Here is a 15,322-nt window from a genome sequence, read left to right on the forward strand (position 1 = left end):
AACCAGCAACCGCCACCCCCCACACCCACCTGCCATCCGCCATGGCCTCCCCTCGCCTTCTTTGAAAAGGTCCAGCCCCAGCTTGGCAGAGGCTTGGACTGCTGGAGCGTCTTCTCCCCCGCCTCCGGCCACATGCCGCCCGTTTGTCTATCATCATTTCTTGGATCATGTACATAGAAAAAACTAATATTGATCATCTTTCCGACATCCCTGGCATCAAGGACTCGTTGAATCTTGGCCAAGGGTTCATGAAGTAAGCACCTTTCTCTGGCTGGTTGGGTTCCCTCACCAAGTCTTGTGATTGACCGTTTGTTTTTAAGCAGCAGCCGCCGAGAGTTCCCTGGATAAGAATCCAAGCCGGGAGCCGAATGGGTGCTGACTGGGTGTCAGGCTCGGTGATGCCAAGACACGAAGTCCTCTAGCTACACGAGTGACTGCGGCGAGTGGGCGCGTCTGTAGACGCGGTAAGATGATGGTTTATAAAGATTTATATCCCTGATGGGATGTAACGGAGGGGCCGCGAGAGCAGCGGAATGGTTAAGGTGCCCTCCGGGGCGGTTCTTACAGGGCCTGACAAGCAGGGGTAGTATGTCCTGTGTTGTCTGGGGTCCGACAAGCGGGGGTTGTTCGACAAGTTCCCAAGTATATAATTGATGGGGATTACTCCCGAGATGATAAAGAGAAAATGAGCTGGACTTACTGTTGGAGCAGGAGTCCAGCGACGAGCAATGAATCTAAAAACAATCTAACACAAGCTGAGAGCGAACTGATCAACGAATATGTTCGGCGAAGTAGTGCGCTGCTGGGCGGTTAAAGTGATTGACGATTCTGGGGAGCCAGAGTCCTCCCAACACCGGCTTTTTATGCTGTTTCTGGGAGGCTCGTCGGCTCGCTATTCTCCTGGCTGGCCTTCCAATACATTTTGTTGGAAGGCACAGCCTCTTTACTGGTCTTGCTACTCTTAAGACCCGTATCTCTTGGATACTGGTCGCAAGGAGGATTCTTCCTTCTCAGAACCTGTTTACTGAGTTCTACTCGGAATGACACGCTAGAGATCTTCTGCTCTCGAGTAGAGGATCACTAGGAGTCATTTCCTATGCGGAGCTCTTCGGCGATTCGTATCCGAGTCTTTCCGCTACTGTTGCTGCGACGGAGCTCGGAAGAAGATTATTACCACGCGACCAGGTACTGTAGTTCTCTGAGTCGCGTGGCTTGGTTGTTTAGCCGCCTACCGGCGACTGTTGTTTCCATGCGACCAGGTATTACAGGCTGAGTGATTTAGCCGCTACCAAGCCCACGTAGTCTTCACACAACCAGTGGCTGTCTGCTGAGTATTATGTGGGTTTTCTGAGGGGGTCTTTTCATACAGGCTCCCTTGGTTTTGTTACTTGTACTTAGTTGGAATATATTGTACAGAAGAGGTTCTGGACCGCGCGGCGGTCCTCTTGGTGTCTAGCTTCTCTAGGAAGCTATTTGCAAGTAATTAAAACAATCAAAACCAATCTATGCTGCGCAGAGGTCCGCGCTGCGGTCTGCTCTGCACCCAGTTTACGGTGCTCTTGGCTGCGCTACCGGAGCTGCAGGCGGGGCTCTATTTTAGAATGGTAGCCCGGCTGACACTGGGGCCATCCCGATCGCTCGTGTCTCTCGACCGAATTTGAGGGGAATGACAGCCGATTTCATGAAGCAGGCGGCCAAGAACTCGATCGACGAGATCGCCGCGAACCATTACAGCATCCCGAAGAGGCGAGTCAACCTGCGCAAAGCGATCTCGACGCACTAATCAGAGAGCTTCAATTTGAAGCGGGAGCTGGACTTCGAATGCGAAGTCGTCATCACTGCGGGTGCGTGTGTTTATTCCATACATCTCCACGACGCTGACCCCATGACTACCCTCTATTGGTGGGCATATATATCTAGGTGCCAACTTCGGCATTTATGCGTCTTTGCTAGCGTTCTGCTCGAAGGACGACGAAGTGATCCTCATCGAGCCCTTTTTCGACCAATATTGAGTACCCACTGGCAGATCTCTGCATTAGCGAAGCGAAACGGATGCTGACGACTCTGTGTGGAAGACAGACGTGCGGAACGTGACGTTCTGCGGCGGCAAGCCGGTTTATGTCCCGCTCCGTCCGCCCCCGAGCGCCGGGAGCCAGAACGTGAGCAGCAAGGAATCGACGCTCGACATCGCCGAGCTCGAGGCCGCCTTGACTCCCAATTCCAAAGTCATGTCAGTCTCACCTCCTCCATCTTTGTCTGTCTCTGTGTGTTTGTGAGGCGGGTCTATTCTGACGGGGGCCGATGATACGAGGGTAGAATCACTACTACGCCGCATAATCCGGTCGGGAAAGTGTTCACGGTGGATGAGCTGAAAGCGATCGGGAAGATCGCCCAGGGCCACAATCTGCTGATCATAGCGGACGAAGTGGTTAGTGAAGGGATGTACAGTCCGATTGTCTGACGTTCAACGAGCCGCACACCCGGATCGCCTCGCTTTCGGCCCAGCTATGGAGTCGGACGGTGTCGGTGGGCTCTGCGGGTAAGTCGTTCGCAGCGACGGACTGGCGGATCGGCTGGTGTATCGGCCCCGCCGCCCCCCTTCGTCCGCTCACCGCCGCGATGACCCGGATCACCTTCTGCGCCGTCATTCCGCTCCAGGAAGCCCTCGCAGCCGGCTTCGCCGCCGCCGAAAAAGAACACTTCTTCGAGGCCCAGAGGGACCAATACATGGCTCGGAGAGACCTCCTCCTCGGCTTCCTCAACCAACTCGGACTGCCTTACACTGCAGTCTGTGTTCGTCTCATCTCTTTTAACTTTGCTCTTTCTAACAAGAAACAAAGTTTATTTCCTTTTCCCGATAACAGGCCTGATGGCGTAAGTCAAAGAACGCCCACGGGAGAGCCACACCCATCGCCTGACAACTTCCTTCATCCCCCCTCCTTGTCCACAGTCGTACTTTGTGCTCGTCGAGACATCCAAAGTCAAGATCCCTCCGGAGTTTGAGATCCTCGAACTGATCAAGTCGCGCTCAAGGGACTGGCACATGTGCTGGTTCATTGCCAAAGTGTTGGATGAAATTTCACCCAAGTGTTACATGTCAGGAACGCGCGCGTGTGCAGATCCTGAAAATTCTCTATTTCCTTCAGTTTCCGACCGAAACCACCGGCCATTCTCAAGAAGTCAACAAGCCAAACCACGCATCACCAAGCTAAAGCTACAACGCAAGGTAACTCTGACAAACTCAGTACTTCAAGTCTTGATCACTCACACCTTCCATTCCGATTCACGGCCCAGTGTCCAAAGAACAAACTATCTTGCTAGCAGGGGGAGGAGGATAGGTACCTGAGTTCTATTGTTGTCTGATAAATCTTTCCATATGCTTATGTTTTAGTTTGTGTTGTTGATCATTTTCCTTTTAGTTGTCTATTCAATCCAATTTTGAACATCTCAATTTAGTCTGACAAAAAACTAACTTCTTCAACCTAGGTAAAACAGTTATCACTTATTGTTTTCAGTTTGACCTCTTTATATTAACATTTGTTTTCCTTTTAAGATTTACTACTACTGGTTTTTTTAAGATTTTGCAATTAAAAAAGATCTCATCAAACTACAGTTCATTGCCAAAGAAGCCGGAGTAGTCGTAAGCATTGCCCCTCTCCTCCCTGAAGCCGTCAACTGCCAATCCAAACAGTGTTAATCTGACCGCCTTTTTGTTCTCCTCAATTTGCAGTGCCTTCCTCCCTCTGATTTCTACTCTTTGTATGTTTCTCTCTCTTTAACTCTTCACCAACAACCCGTTAAAGTTGTGCTTATAAAGTTATATAATAATAATATTTTTTGTTTGATAAGTCTAAGTCTGTTGAGCTAGGCTACCGGACAAAGTGGTAATGATGTTTATATAGGTTTATAGTGATGATAGTATATGATGATGATGAGTGGATGTATATGAGAGTGAGAGTGTGAAGCCCCCCTCAACATGGGGACTTGACACAAGGGGCCACGGCATCACATAGCCCAGACCCCCCAAGACAGGATCACTTAGTCCTGGTCCCACACTTCCCTGGTTGGCCAGAGATCTAATCTCTCCAGACAGGGTAAGCAGTATTCCATTTTCCTTTTTTCTCGTTCCTGATGATTGTAGATAGAAATAGAGATCTAATCTCTCCCAACCAGTTCCCCTTTGAAATCTAGCCCCCACCGCTTTGAACTAGACTTTTCAAAGGCTTCTAGCATTGTCCCAGCACCTTTTGATACCGTTGCCAGTGAGCGTTCACAAAACCCTTACAGAGAGTATATATGAGTGAGTGTAAGTATGTAAGGAAGGTACAAAAGGGGAAAAGAGAGCCCAGTATTTATAGTAAACAGATGCTGCTGAGGAATTACTCCTCAGCATCTTTTCTTATTGGAAAGTCCTCATCACCTCCTTGCAGGAATGCTTCATTCCAATGGAAAGTCCTCATCAAAAGGACAGGAAGAAAAGTAGCTATAATTTTCTCCTCCTTGCAGGAATGCTCCACTTCTCTGGTGCATTTATTTTCTTATTGATTTCTGCACTGTTATGAGCAGCTGTAGCAAGGGACAGCTGAGCATGCTTTTCAGCAGGAAGCTGAGCATACTTGGCAGCAGAAAGCTGAGCACACTTGTCAGAAGAAAACTCAGCAGTGAGAGCACTGCTGATCATTTTCCCTTCTACAGGGATTACACCTTCAACAAACCCAACACTGCTTGAATCTTTTTTTCAGAACCAACTTTGTGGTGTTTTGTGAATGCCCGCCAGCAACCATGTGTCAATCAGAATCTGGATTGCGTTCTGCAATGACCTCAATTTTTGTCTCTCCTTCTCCTTCTCTCTCCCTCCCACCATTTTTCAACTCTCTTTTTTCCATCACCAGGTTGGTTATCTTTGCCGGATCCTTGTTTTGATACATGGCACATTGAAGGAAGCCAACCAACGCTTGCAGAAATTGAAGCCTTACATCTCGTGAACTGAGTTCTCTTATCAAGACAATCATTGAGTGTGTGTGTGTGTGTGTGTGTGTGCACATGTATATAGATAGACCCCAAAAAACGTTGACTGTTTCTTTTTTTTAGCTTGAAGAGTGCTCTAGACTTCTGATCCTAATTTCTCCACAAGTACATACAGCCACCAAGAGAGAATCTTTCATTGGAGGTTGGGATGCAGTGTCTCTTGTACTTCTTGTGCTTTTGTTGCTCCACTTGGGAATAAACACCCCTCTTTCATCCTGTGTGTGTTTCCTCTGCATGATGGCAGGTTGATCTGTAAGGTCGTGGAATACATGTGATAAGGTATGGAGTTTCTGGAGGATCTATGTCTTGGCTAGGTTATTTGGAACCCTAGCGACTTCTATACATATCTCTCCCCTGAGGCTTCAATCCTCCATTGGCTCCAATAAGCACAGCCACAAAACTCCTTCTCTTGCACTGATCTGCCCTGTGAAGCAGAGACCTGTCAATGATGATCAGGAGAATTTAAGGATGCTGGAGAAAAAATAAATAAATATTCAATAACAATTTGCGTTTGACTGGTTGAAATGTCTCCCAGCCGGCAACGTTTTGCAATCTTGATGTCCGGTGTTGTAAACACAACCTTTCCGGCTGACATGCACTTGGTTAGCAAGATTTGTTCAATCTTGTGAACCAGCAGGAAGGAATTCTGGGGAGAATGCCTCTGGGCCAACAAGAAAATACAAGCTGTTCAACTGGGAAAAATCCCTTCTGGTTGAACTCCAAAATAATTGTACAGTCCCATTGACCAGAAATGTAAGGACTTGCGATGTTCTTCACTGAGAGCGTCAAAGACGTGGCACAAGGGACAAGGCAGAGAGCTTAGAGTTGTTCTAGGACCAAACACTGGGGGGTTTGATGACTTGCTTGGAGAGTGTGAGCCTGAGTCTCTATAGTGACAGCAGGACACATGAAAAAGGGGGGGGGCAATATTTGGATTTCTTTGGATAAAGAAAATACAAATATAAGAGAGAGAGAGAGAAAGAGAAAGAGACTGAGCAGATTCACGATTGAGCAGATATTCAAGGCTATTCTGGTTGGAATGCACATCCACTGGCAATGCTACCTCTTTAGAAGCCTTCTGCCAAGCTGTGCTAGAGAGTGCAACAGCCTCCTCTCAGCAAAGAAACGTGGATGGCTTCTGGATTAGACAAGTTTAATCCAGCCAAATTTTTTTAGCTTCCTTCTGGATAGTCAAGTTTCTTTAAAGGGAAACCTATGTGGTTTGTTTCTTACAAAAACCACAGAAAAAGAATGATGTTAAGCAGGGACAGACCTGTGATCAAGGATGAGGAAAAGGCCAGCAAAAGAAGAGCAATCAAGCAGACACAGAGTTGTATCTCTGAGATAAACAAGGTTCAGTGAAAGAGGTTACTTACTGCCAATATCCTAGGCGCCTGTGACAGTAGGTATACTGGGAGCATGGTAATCTCTTTGGTGGTGATCCTGGGGTTATCTGGGATGTGGTTTTGGTGTGCTGAAGTCTGTTGATCCTCCTCAGGCAAGGGGGATCCTGACTACAAAAATTTTCACAGTTTGCTTATGTATGTAATTTACATACGTACATGTGGTTTGGCGCGCCTGGCAGCGCTTACACGTCACAACTGCGCATGCGCGCCACAACTCAAGAACTCAGGGAAGGAGTGGAGTTACAAAGAAATGGTGAGTTGTAACTAAGGTTAAAATTGCATGGGGAAACAGAATATGAAGTCAAAACAAGGTTATCTCTTAATATGAAAAAGATATAAAGTAATTCATATGTAACAAAGGTAGAAAAGGCAGCTTTTAGGTCAGCTGTATTGACTCTAAGGCTGACAGAGAGAATGAAGTGAGTTCTCTCATGTACAAGATTATCTAGAAGGGAGCGGGAAAGAGAAGAAGCTCACCTGGCTCAGAGAGAATGAAGTCAGCTCTCTGATGAGCCAGGGAAGAAGGAGAGGGCCAGTGTGGCGCCGGTATAATTGGTGAAATAATTGGTAGCAATATAATTTGTGAAATTTCAATTATTTCACCTGAAATAAAAATTCATGATTATATTGCTCAGGCCTGGTTTGGCACCAATATAATCAGCAATGTATTTCATATATATTTCACAATTATATTGATGAAATACTGGTGGTGTTTGCCAAACCAATATAAACGTTATCATGTAATTACAATTATAACACCTCAATATATTGGCAGCTCACAAGTTCAGACCCAGTAGCTCACAAGGTCAGCCAACAATGGAAAACTAACACCCACCCAACCCAACACCTGCAATATCTCCAGACAGCCAAGTACACACCCAGCCATTGCCTTGAACACCTATTTGTTGAGGTTTTGGCCACAGACAAGGTTGTCCAAGAGGAGGAGCAATTCAGAACTCAAGAAGTCATGAAGCTACTCAGCAAGCAACTGACTGCCTTGCCTAGAGATTCTCAACCAATCGGTACACAAGATTTGCAAACTGGTAACAATGAAGAACTCAATGAATCACTAATCTTAGTTTGACCACATTGTGCTGTGTGCCTGAACATACCTTAAACAATGCTAAATGAATTGGTTGCCAATTTGCAAAACAGACTAAAGAAATTACGTACAACTAAAAAAACCCAACTAAATGCAAAAAAGTAGGTAAACAGGTAACAACAAAGGGTAGTTACGTTACTCTACGTTATCCAATGTTTTTGGATAACGTAACTACCCTTGTTACCCGGGGCTCCCCGTTACTTTACTAGTAATGGGGGCATTTTAAGCCCTGCGTGTAACGTAACGGGCCTCAAAAAAGCGGCCCGTTATCGCGTTATCCGCTAGATAACGCAAAAACAGACCGATTAAGGCTGTTTTTGCCTCAATATTCACTTAATATCAGCGGCCAATGCAAAAACAGACCATTGGAGGCTGTTTTTGCCTTGATATTTGCTTATTATCAGGGGCCATGCGTGCCCCAATAACGTAAATAAAATAAAAATAAGGGCCTTCCTGTGGTGCGATAATGTAATTGCACCAAATTTATGCGTAACGCATAGATAACGGCAAAAATTCTGTTACGTTACCATTATCTACGCGTTACGCGTAGCGTAACTACCCTTTGTTGCAGGTAATTGGATGGGCCTTACATACCTAAAGGCTAACTGTCTTTTCAGGGCCAAACAAGCACACACCAGGATTTCTCAATGGCATGCTGGCAAGACATCAAGGGAGGAGCAACAATGGGCCTTTAATTTACACTTATTGGTAAAGTAAAGATAGAGTAGATGTTTTGTGCTCAATACTATAACAGATAGAACTCAAATCAGTAAATAAGTTTTCTTTACTGTAACACATTTGATTTTATAATTTTTTTACAGGTGCGGTATCAGTTAGGGTAATTTTTTGTTTTGTTGATGGGAGCTTGCAAAAGGCTCCTTATAACCACAACAAGGCATTTGAACCTAGCCTTGCCCCTTTTTATTTCAATAAGCAGGGGTAAAAGTATATTTAAACCCGCTTTTACCCCTGGTTATTGAAATAACTAGGGTTGAAACATGTTCAATAGGGCTCTCTACCATATCAGCCCATTGGAAAAAAATTTCTTTACTATAACCAGTAAAGTACCAGAGATGATAAAAAAATTTATACTCTACTGGAAGGGTCTGGTTATAGTAAAGTAAAGTAGAGGCCCACCTTTGGGAGGAGGAATCTTACCTGGCGAGCTGCTTGCTGGGGAAGGGAATTGCCCAGGAGGAAGCCTTCTCAGGAACCGGGCACACTGATTTTTAAACTGCTCGCAGGAATCTTGCCCAGAGTTGCCCTGCAAGCAGAAGAAGCCTCAAGTATGAGTATGTACATTTACCCACACACCAGAGATGATTACTCCCTGGAAAGTACCTTGTAGGTCATTGGCAAAGAGGTACAAGATGCTTTGGCGAGCAGGTGCAAGTTGCTTGCCCAAAGGGGTTCTATCCCTGCCAGCAGGGTAGAGAGAACCACTTGGTTGGGTATCCTCATTGGCAAGAACATAAAATTAGATCGCTGTGGAGGAAGCCTCTCTGGAAAGCCAATATGCTTTTTGACTCTTCCTTGGAATCATCCCTGGCAAGTGCCAAAAGCCCCAAGAATTTCTCTGCTCGCCCGGAGGATTCCTCTGGTGCAGTCACCTTGCACCTGCTTGCTGAGAAATATTCCTTTTCAAGCAAGGTTGTAAGTTATCCTGGCGGAACTGAAAGAAGATTCATCCCTACCAAGTACAAAGGCGTACCCGTTTGGAAAGCCCCACCAGCAAGTGTGTGCATCCCACTTTCCCAGGATGATTCCTGGACCTTGGCAAGCAGGTGCCAGGTTGTAGGTACTTACTATTAATCTACTAGTACTACGTGCATATGTTTTTTTTTCCAGTCCAATAACCATGGGGATGTCCCAAAAGGAGAATTTTTCAGGCTGGATTCATCCCCCCCCCCCATTGTGCCCCCTCCGCTGTGATCACCAAGCCCGCTCAAGAAATGCACATCCTCATCTCTCTCATGTCTTTGGATGTAATTTCTTCACTGATGATAAAAGCCCCTCCCACAAATGTATATTGTTCCTTTTTGCTTATTCTCCAACAAAAAAAAAGAATCAATGGACGGAAAGTAATGATGTCATTCAACCATTGAGGCAGGAACCGCAGTTTAACTGTTGCAGAAGGTGGAGGGGCTGAGGGAGAGAGAAGCAATGATATCTGATTGATTGCCCAAATCAAGAGCTTGAAAGCTTGCTTGGTGAGGACCTTAGGAATTGGCAGAGGGTCAAGCCTGAAGGTGTGCAATCAAAAGGGGTGTCCAAGGTTGAGCATGAATTCTGAGCAATATAATCATGAATTTTTATTTTAGGTGAAATAATTGACAATTCACAAATTAAATTGCTACCAATTATTCAACCAATTATACCAGCGCCAAACGGGGCCTCAGTGTTTGTCAGTACAGGTGTAATGAACCCACCACCAGGCTTTCCGCCTCCATTGGCCTCAAACCCACCACAAACAACAAGAAATCCTGCGTTGTTTGGACTTCCACTCATCTTGCCTTGAAGCCCTCAGTCTCAACCTTGGACACCCCTCTCAATTGCACACCTTCAGGCTTGAACCGTTGTCACTCTCTAAGGTCCTTGCTAAGCAAGCTTTCAAGCTCTTGATTTGGGTGATTGATCAGATATCATTGCTTCTCTCTCCCTCAGCCCCCCCACCGTCTGCAACAGTCCAACTGTGGTTCCTGCCTTGACACGCGAATGACATCATTACCTTCCTTCCATTGATTTTTTTTTTTTTGTAGAATAAACACAAAGGAAAAATATACATTTGTGGGAGGGGCTTTCATCATCAGTGAAGAAATTGCGTCCAAAGACATGAGAGAGATGAGGATGTGGATTTTTTGAGCGGACTAGGTGATCACAGCGGAACAATGTGGTCAAACTAAGATTATGAATTCATCAAGTTCTTCATTGTTACCAGTTTGCAAATCTTGTGTAACAATTGGTTGAGAATCTTGAGGCAAGGCAGTCAGTTGCTTGCTGATTAGCCGCATGACTTCTTGAGTTTCAAATCACTCCTCCTCTCAGATGACCTTGTCTGCAGCCAAAGATTCTGCAAATAGGTGTTCAAGGCAATGGCTGGGTGTGTGCTTGGTCCTCTGGAGAGAGTGCAGGTGTTGGGTTGGGTGGTTGTTGGTTGTCCATTGTTGGTTAACCTTGTGAGATACTGGGTCTGAACTGGTGAGATGCTAATATATTGAGGTGTAATAATTGTAATTACATGATAATGTGTATACACCACGGGGTGCATTCCTGGAAATGCGCTGCATCCCGCGGACGTTTCTGACTGAGAAATGTCCAGAGGATGTCCGTGGAGCATCCAGCGGACGCAAGGGGCAATGAGCATCACTTGGACGCTTCCGGAAGCGTCCAAGTGATGCTTTGTCCTTCAAACCATTGGGCGGACATCAAAAATTGAAGCCGTCCATTGGATAATCTCAAATTGAGAGTGCCCAATGGACATCTTGACAGTCCAAACACACTCAATCAGGTCTCCTCTTGATGACCGGTCTGTGCCAGTCATTGAGGGGACTCAGGTCTCCTCTTGATGACCAGTCTCTACCAGTCATCAAGAGGGTCTTGCCGGTCATCAAGCAATGGACATGATACTTGGAATAGGATCAGGTTCTGTCATGACCAAGAATTTGGAACTTCTATCTGTCAGGCTTAGGGATGCCATGAGGTAAGACCTCTTCTAGCTGCACTGGTGACTGGGCTATGTAGCGCGCAGATTAAGCACGCTAAAATAAAGAAATAATAGATTTATTTTTGGTATGTATGTTTAACAGAGGGGCCACAAGCACGTGGGATATTTGAGTGCCTCTGGGGTACTACAGAGCCTGCTGAGCAGGGGTATTTAGGCTCCTGTGTCTTCTGGGGCCCTGTAACAGGGGTTAGTTTTGAACTTGTAAAGCTCCCAGGATTTTACTTGAAATTTAATTCCAAGTATGTAGTTAAAAAAAGAGATCAGGAATTACTCAAAGCAGTAGTCCTTTAGACAAAGGCCAAGTGTCAGCTGGCTACTATGGCAGAGCCACCGTGACATAAAAATATACAAATAAAATATGAAAAGTAGTTTTACATATGAAAGAGACATTATTACTCTTACATATGTAAAACTACGCAAAAAACATTAAAAACACTTATAAATAATTAATTACTTAGCTTTGTGTAATTAATAAGTAAAATATTATGAAAGATTCTGATTCTACGGGTAAAATAACCTAGGGTACCTCACTTACATGTACCCTTAATTATTATCCCTTCCTTGTGTAAACTACCTTCAAAGTTTACGCAAGTGCATCACGCCCCGCGTGGATGCACTTGTATGCACATATATATATAAGTACATATATTTACAACCATTTTCAGTGACGTAACTGAGGTGTTGTGTACAGTTCAAAAGATAGCTTTATTTGTTGCGTGGCGCACCCAAGCCCGCGTGCTTTGTTGCCTAGAGCTCAAGCCCGCGCTCCTAGTGTAAATATATGCATAATGCATAAACTAGCCCGCAACCAAAGAGCTCAGGTTACCAATAAGTAAGAATGGGCCAGAATACGCCCCAATAACAATATTACATGTGTTATAGGGCTTGTACACATGTAATTAATCACCAAACAAGATGTAATTACCACGTCATTCAATATAAAAACATTCTAGACTGGAAAGAGCTCTTGCAGCGTGCACAGGAGACACTAGAAAGCGCCCCAGCTTCTCCCAAGCCTCACTACACGTAAATTACAACTGTAGTAAATATGTAGAAGGGGTCAAATGAACTGGAGCAATCAATAAGCGCCTCCAGAACATGTATAAAGCACTGCTTACACGTGTACTAATACACAGAAGCCAGTTCTAGTACCTTCTGTGGCACATTTTCACGGAAATGAGCGTCACAGAACCCCCAAACCAGCCCCCATGACGTGTAAGGCACGTGTAAAATCACGCAGAACCTCTGTAAAAGGTCCTTGGCAACCCTTGTATCCAAGCCCCAAGGTTCCACGACCCACAGCGCCTTCTAGCGCAACCAAATTGCCTCAGAATGCGCCCACAAGTGTCCCCATGTCCCCTGGGCGCCCCTGGAGGCCTGCCTAGGCTATATAAAGGGCCCTTTCTCCGCCCAAAAGGAGATTCCCCAGCTTTACATTACCTATTAGAATTTTACCCGCCTTCAACAGCCTCATTAGCCTGTGATTTGCCAGGTAAAATACCTACTTTCGTGATTTTTAGCCCCAATTTCCGCCCTGAAGCTGCCCAGTAACCACCCTGCCCTCAAGATTACCTCCTCTGAGCGCCTCCAACTGCCCAACTTCACGCCTGAAGAACCTCAAGTGCCTCTAGGGTCTTATACTAGTAAGTTTAAGCCCCTTCTCTTGAGATTCTCTGCCATTTCTTTCTGGGATTTAAACCACACCTGTTTACAGGCCCCAGTTCTTCATTCTAGAGGGATTAAACACCCCTGATTTATCAGGCCCCTCTTTAAAATTAATTATATTCATTTTATTACGTCAAATTGGCCCAAATTGGCCCAAATTGCCTTGTTCTTACGCCATAATTCCCAACAATTACGTTGGAATTAACCCTTATAACCTTGTCTTAGAGTTTTATAACTCTAATCTTTTGCTTTGCACCACGTGTAGCTAGAAGGATAATACCCTTGGCATCACGTAGGCTGACACCAAGAGGCAGTACAGGATGATCTTGCCAAGGGGCTGTCTGGAGAAACATAGCCAGGAAGTGAAGGTTTTGGCAAGGCAGACAATGCAAGGATTCAGAATGTTGACAATTTCTGAGGAGGGGGCCTTCAATCACTCAAAGGCCCTCCTTTTATCCTGTACTGGCTATAGGAGGTGGCAACAGATCTCTACTAGATTGCATTTCTTTTTACCAAGTATCTCACCCCTTTGGCTAGATCTTGGTGAATTATACTTTGAGCTCTGCTCCCTCAGTCTCTTCCAGGCTACATGCAGTTCCTGATCTCATTGGTCCCTTGGCCGGAATTGCTTTTGCATAGCTTTTAAGGGTAATCCGCATGTTCTCCATGCATGCGGTTAATTCTAAGATTTCCAGGTTAAGAGAGCAACTTGGCTCCTAATTAATCCTGCCCTAAATTCTTCTGAGGTCTAGATGGCAAGACACTAAGGTCTCTACAGGCCAGGACTACACAAGAGACAACTAGTGATCAAACTGTGTAATGTTCCTCAGGCTTAGACTCCACCTCGTTCGTTCCACCCCCCAAACCAGCCAATTACACCCCCCGACAGCATGGACAGCAAAGACCAACAGCCCCGCAAAACCAGGACAAACGGGTACAGGCCGTCCGCTTGGCCGACCTGCTGGAGTCGCGGGAATCACGGATGAAGCCCCCCACTTGGATGAACTCTCAGCCTCCTGCCTGGCCCAGGTGGACGGGCAGGTTGATGCTCTGTCACATAGCTTCTCGGACTGGCACCTGACGGCCGTTGATGATGACACTCGCGTAGCCGCCACAGCCAGCGACCTGGACGCAATCAAGAAAATCAGTGTCTCGGTGGCGACCAAAGACAACGAGTTTGTCCCTGAAGACCCTCAATTCAACAAGGCCTCCCTCCTGGAGGCTTTCCTTGCCGGTATCAAGGAGAGGAGCGCCAAGTATGTACCGTCTCCTCTCAGAACAACCCACCAATTCCACAAAGGGTGTTGCTTACGTGGCCCACCCATACCAGGACGGAGATCATTGTCAATCCCCCTGACGCTTGAAGCCCGAATTCACCGACCGACCGCTAGACGATTGCTCTCAGCGACCTCACCGAGTCCTGATCTTATCCCAATTTCCTTCCCAATCCCCGGCCGCCCTGCGGACCACTCACCCCCGCTCACAAACTCTCATGCCCCCGATCCTTTGTCAATAGTCCAACTTCGATCAGCCAACACCGCCGCGGAGGTCCCAGTCAACCACGGCTTGCGCGATCCCTGAGTAAATCCAACGGCCACCCTCCGACACGTCCCCCTTGTCTAACCTGGAGGGACCCTCCCCCTCATTTTTTTATAGGGGGGGAGACTGTGAAGACCCCGAGTGCTACAAGGCGCACTACAAGGTTTCACAAGGAAAATCTCAGGCCCCTTTCCCGTTTGACTATATCTTCTGTGTTTAGTCTCTCTTTCAATGCCCTAGTGAAAACTTCAAGAAGTATAATACAATACAGATCAAAATCAAAATGAAATTTGACCAGGATCACACAAGCAAGTATTAAATCCTCTACAAGATTTCCAAATTCCAACCTGACATTTCCTGGACAATATGGGCAGTAAAACTATAGTTTCTACCAACATACCTGTGGCCTCTAAAGACCACCCAGATGATTCCCACCTAAAATACTAAGGCCCCGTTTGGCGCCAATGTAATTGGTGAAATAATCACCGGTGAAATAATGCGTGCCATTTTGATTATTTCACCTGAAATAAAATGTAATTCAACGTATCGCTGGCGTTTGTCAGTACATCAAAATAAACCCAGCCAGCCAACCACCCACCTCTTGATCAACCAAGAAAGCGAATGGACAAACTCACCCTCCACTCGATGACCACCCACCTGGTCATTGAGTGGCTATAGCCTATGACCCACCTCACCCACTCAATGACCCAGTCGGCCATTGTGTGGATGTATTGTAGTCCACCCAATGAACAGGACAGTCATTGAGTGGACTTATATCCACTCAATGGACCGGTTGGTCATTGAGTGGAGTATGTTCCACGCAACAACCGGCCGGGTCACTGAGTGGATACCTACTCC

General features: G+C 46.0%; 2 protein-coding genes across 2 annotated transcripts; both read left to right on the forward strand.

Moving 5' to 3' along the window:
• Window positions 1-1,821: 1,821 nt before the first annotated feature.
• On the forward strand, window positions 1,822-5,116 carry PtA15_11A364 (uncharacterized protein; the record flags this gene model as incomplete). The annotated part of the gene is made up of 7 exons (XM_053161264.1): window positions 1,822-1,844; window positions 1,921-1,976; window positions 2,080-2,230; window positions 2,317-2,428; window positions 2,473-2,874; window positions 2,951-3,021; window positions 5,092-5,116. The coding sequence occupies 7 exons, from the start codon at window positions 1,822-1,824 to the stop codon at window positions 5,114-5,116; spliced, it is 840 nt and encodes a 279-aa protein (XP_053025228.1).
• Window positions 5,117-13,582: 8,466 nt separating this feature from the next.
• Window positions 13,583-14,506, forward strand: PtA15_11A365 (uncharacterized protein; the record flags this gene model as incomplete). Its single annotated transcript, XM_053161265.1, has 2 exons — window positions 13,583-13,620; window positions 14,317-14,506. 2 exons carry the CDS (start codon window positions 13,583-13,585, stop codon window positions 14,504-14,506), a joined length of 228 nt encoding a protein of 75 aa, XP_053025229.1.
• Between the last annotated feature and the right edge of the window lie 816 nt (window positions 14,507-15,322).

The sequence above is a fragment of the Puccinia triticina genome, chromosome 11A (genome assembly GCF_026914185.1).
Source record: "Puccinia triticina chromosome 11A, complete sequence".
NCBI lineage: Eukaryota > Fungi > Basidiomycota > Pucciniomycetes > Pucciniales > Pucciniaceae > Puccinia > Puccinia triticina.